Source organism: Sinocyclocheilus grahami, unplaced genomic scaffold (assembly GCF_001515645.1).
Source record: "Sinocyclocheilus grahami isolate Dianchi unplaced genomic scaffold, SAMN03320097.WGS_v1.1 scaffold1594.1, whole genome shotgun sequence".
Lineage (NCBI taxonomy): Eukaryota > Metazoa > Chordata > Actinopteri > Cypriniformes > Cyprinidae > Sinocyclocheilus > Sinocyclocheilus grahami.
In genome coordinates this window covers 1-3,376 of record NW_015506773.1, presented here as the reverse complement: position 1 = coordinate 3,376, position 3,376 = coordinate 1, and the positions used below count along the sequence as shown (strand labels likewise).

At 41.4% G+C, this 3,376-nt stretch overlaps 1 protein-coding gene across 1 annotated transcript in view; it reads right to left on the bottom strand.

Annotated features, from left to right (window-relative positions):
- LOC107571436 (biorientation of chromosomes in cell division protein 1-like 1) overlaps window positions 1–3,367 on the bottom strand; it is a gene marked incomplete at its 5' end in the record, with an annotated part of 19,909 nt that extends 16,542 nt beyond the window's left edge. Inside the window, 3 exons of the mRNA XM_016257762.1 lie at window positions 1,070–1,190; window positions 2,211–2,307; window positions 3,200–3,367. Of these exons, the coding sequence (XP_016113248.1) occupies window positions 1,070–1,190; window positions 2,211–2,307; window positions 3,200–3,367 (386 nt within the window). The remainder of the gene's footprint in view (window positions 1–1,069; window positions 1,191–2,210; window positions 2,308–3,199) is intronic.
- Between the last annotated feature and the right edge of the window lie 9 nt (window positions 3,368–3,376).

The following is a 3,376-nucleotide window of genomic DNA, read 5'->3' as shown; positions in this document are numbered from 1 at the left end:
TTGCTATATTTGTCCCTAAACTTTTGAAAAAAAGTCTCAAAAGGGAGCTAAATCTAGCTACAAAGTAGCTAAATTGGCAACACTGAATGCAATTCAAGAAAAGACGACACACACAATGCTTATGAGAGTCGGAGAGTGTATGTGCTGCACGCTTTCCTCTCAATAACGCAACAAACACACAACAAAAACGACAGCGGTGAGAAAACAGCAGTTAAGAAAGCATCTGATTACAGCGATGTGGATAAGTTTGCATGAGCTCTGCAATCGGTACTCCAGTAAAGTCCAGTCACGTCATTTATTTATACAGCGCTTTATACAAGAGATTGATTTAAAGCAAGCAGCTTTACAGTATTAATCATAAAAAACAGTGTCAATGATGCTTTCAGTCAGAATTACAACTTGATTTTCCGTTATAAAGCAGCTCTCCAGTGTGGTGCAACCCAAAATCTTTTTATTAGTGAACGCAAAAAATAATAATAATTACATTAAAGTGACAATTTGGTTTGCATAGATTAAAGCTTAATCTAGCTCAGGACCGTTTTGATTAGCATAACACTATCAGGTGTTTTAAGAGAGACCATGTTTTAAATTAAATTTATCCAAAAATAAAATGTCTTATCACTATTATTTTGTTCCATATCCACATGACTTACAAAAGGAGATGTTAGGCAGCGTGATGAGTTGCTATTTCATACAGTTAATGATGAATGAGAACGTCTCTCTGTCTGTCATCTCATTTTGTGTGCCAAATATATTTGTTTGTATTGTAAAAACAATAATTGTATAAAAACTGTAATTGTACACTAGTAATATAATTGTTTGGAATGTTCAAAAACTGAAGTGACTGGCTTATTTTATATATTAGTTAGAATGTGCAACTCATTATTTTTACTAATTGTAAAAGCTGACTAATAGAACAAAGCATACAGATTAATCGTTGTAATAATCATTAGATTAATCGATTATCAAAATAAAGTTTGTTGCAGCCCTAGTCTGTTTCTGCATTACATGGAGCTTTCTGAAAAACCTGCTTGGCTGACTTAAGGGAACCAAAGTTTGACCCACAAACCTGGAGTCTCTCTTTCTCTGTCTGCTCAGAGCCACTTTCTTCTCAAGGACCTTCTTCTCTTTTCGAGCCTCCTTGGCTCGAGGTCTCTGATCCGCAGAGAGACTCGCCAGTTTCTTCCGATCTGTGAGGAAAATATCACATCAGAGATTAGATCATTGGCGCACACAGACACTCACACACACAGACACTCACACACGCACACACACACACACTGTCACTCACACGCACGCTCACTCTCACACGCACTCACACTCACACGCTCACTCACACGCACTCATGCACATACACACACTCACACGCACATACTCACACTCTCACACACGCACATACTCACACTCTCACACACGCACATACTCACGCTCTATCTCTCATACTCACACCCTCACACACACACACACACGCTCACTCACTAACTCACTCGCACTCACACACACGCACTCATGCACACACACACACACTCACTCACTCACGCTCGCACGCACGCACGCACGCACGCACGCACGCACGCACGCACGCACACACGCACGCACGCACGCACGCACGCACGCCACGCACGCACTCACTCACTCACTCACTCACTCACTCACTCACTCACTCACTCACTCACTCACTCGCACTCACACTCACTCACACACGCACACACACGCTCACTCACGCTCACTCACGCTCACTCACTCACGCACTCACACACACTCACTCACACTCACTCACACACGCACGCACACACACACCCTCATGCACATACACGCACTCACTCACACACGCACGCACACACACACACACACACACACTCTCTCACACACGCACGCACACACACATTCTCTCACGCACGCACGCACACACACACACTCTCTCACACACACACACACACACACACACTCTCACACACACTCTCTCACACACGCACGCACACACACATTCTATCACGCACGCACGCACACACAAACGCGCGCACACACACACACACACACACATTCTCTCACACACACTCTCTCGCACACACACACACACACACACACGCACACTCTCTCTCACACACGCACGCACACACACATTCTATCACGCACGCACGCACACACAAACGCGCGCACACACACACACACACACACATTCTCTCACACACACACACGAGTGCAGGTACCCTGTTCCTCGTTCTGAGCTGCTCTCAGTCTGCGTTTCTCCTCCATTCGCTCACGGTTCTGCTGCCGCTTCAACAGACGCTCCTCTTTGTCTCTGGCCTGCGGAGTGAAAGTGAAAATTAAGAAAATTATATCAGATCGGAATGGTTTGAACTTCGACGACAACAAAAACCAGATGAAAATTGTGCATCACAACAATAATTAGAACAATTTTGTGGGCTGGGTTGAGTGTGTGGATTTTCGGTTTTAAATCAATTTTTCAGTTGGATGAACAAATATTGATTCTTAAATCCTAAGAATCGTCAATACCGGTTTTATGACAGCCATTGTTTAAATGCTTATATATACATAAAAAAAAAACACATTGGAATAGAAACAATTTAATAATTAAAAGGTATTGTAACGTTATTATTATATACACTGCTTTATGAGCAATTCAAATGTTTGTATTGAAATAATTTCAAATATAACTAAATGATCATTCATTTTAATGTTATATATTATTATAATAAATAGCGTTATATTAAAATACAATGCTATCAGTTTGCCTAAATATATTTATTGATTAATTGTTTTTCTAACTATGTCATACAATTAATAAAAAATGAATAACAATAATTATAACAACAATATATAAATACAATAACAATAATTTGGTACAATGCACTTAGTGTACATGCGTGTTTTTACATTATACTTATATTTTTAAAAATACCTGAATGTAACTTATTTTTATAATTACACTGTTGATCCATCCCTTACACCTTAAACCAACCATAAACCTACCCATACCCCTAAACCTGTTTCTAACCTTACCCATATCCCACCTACATAGCAGCAAAAGTGTTTTGCAATACAATATTAATACATATTTTTTTATGCAAGTAAGGCCACCAAATATGAAGTGGGACCGAACGGCTTTACACACAATTAATTCTGCTGGTGTTTCGTGAATGAGCTCAGAAGCATGGGCTTCTAGAGTTGTTCTTACCACCGAGCGTCTGCGCTGCTCCACCGTCACCTCGTCATCGGAGTCGCTGTAGTAGCGCGAGTACAGGAAGGGTTTGTGAACGTATCCCTGTCTCACGCCTCGAGGCTTCTTCTCCCGACTGCCCTCCGAGTCTTCAGCGGCCGGCGTCTTCTGCCCTCCTTCAGCTACACACACACA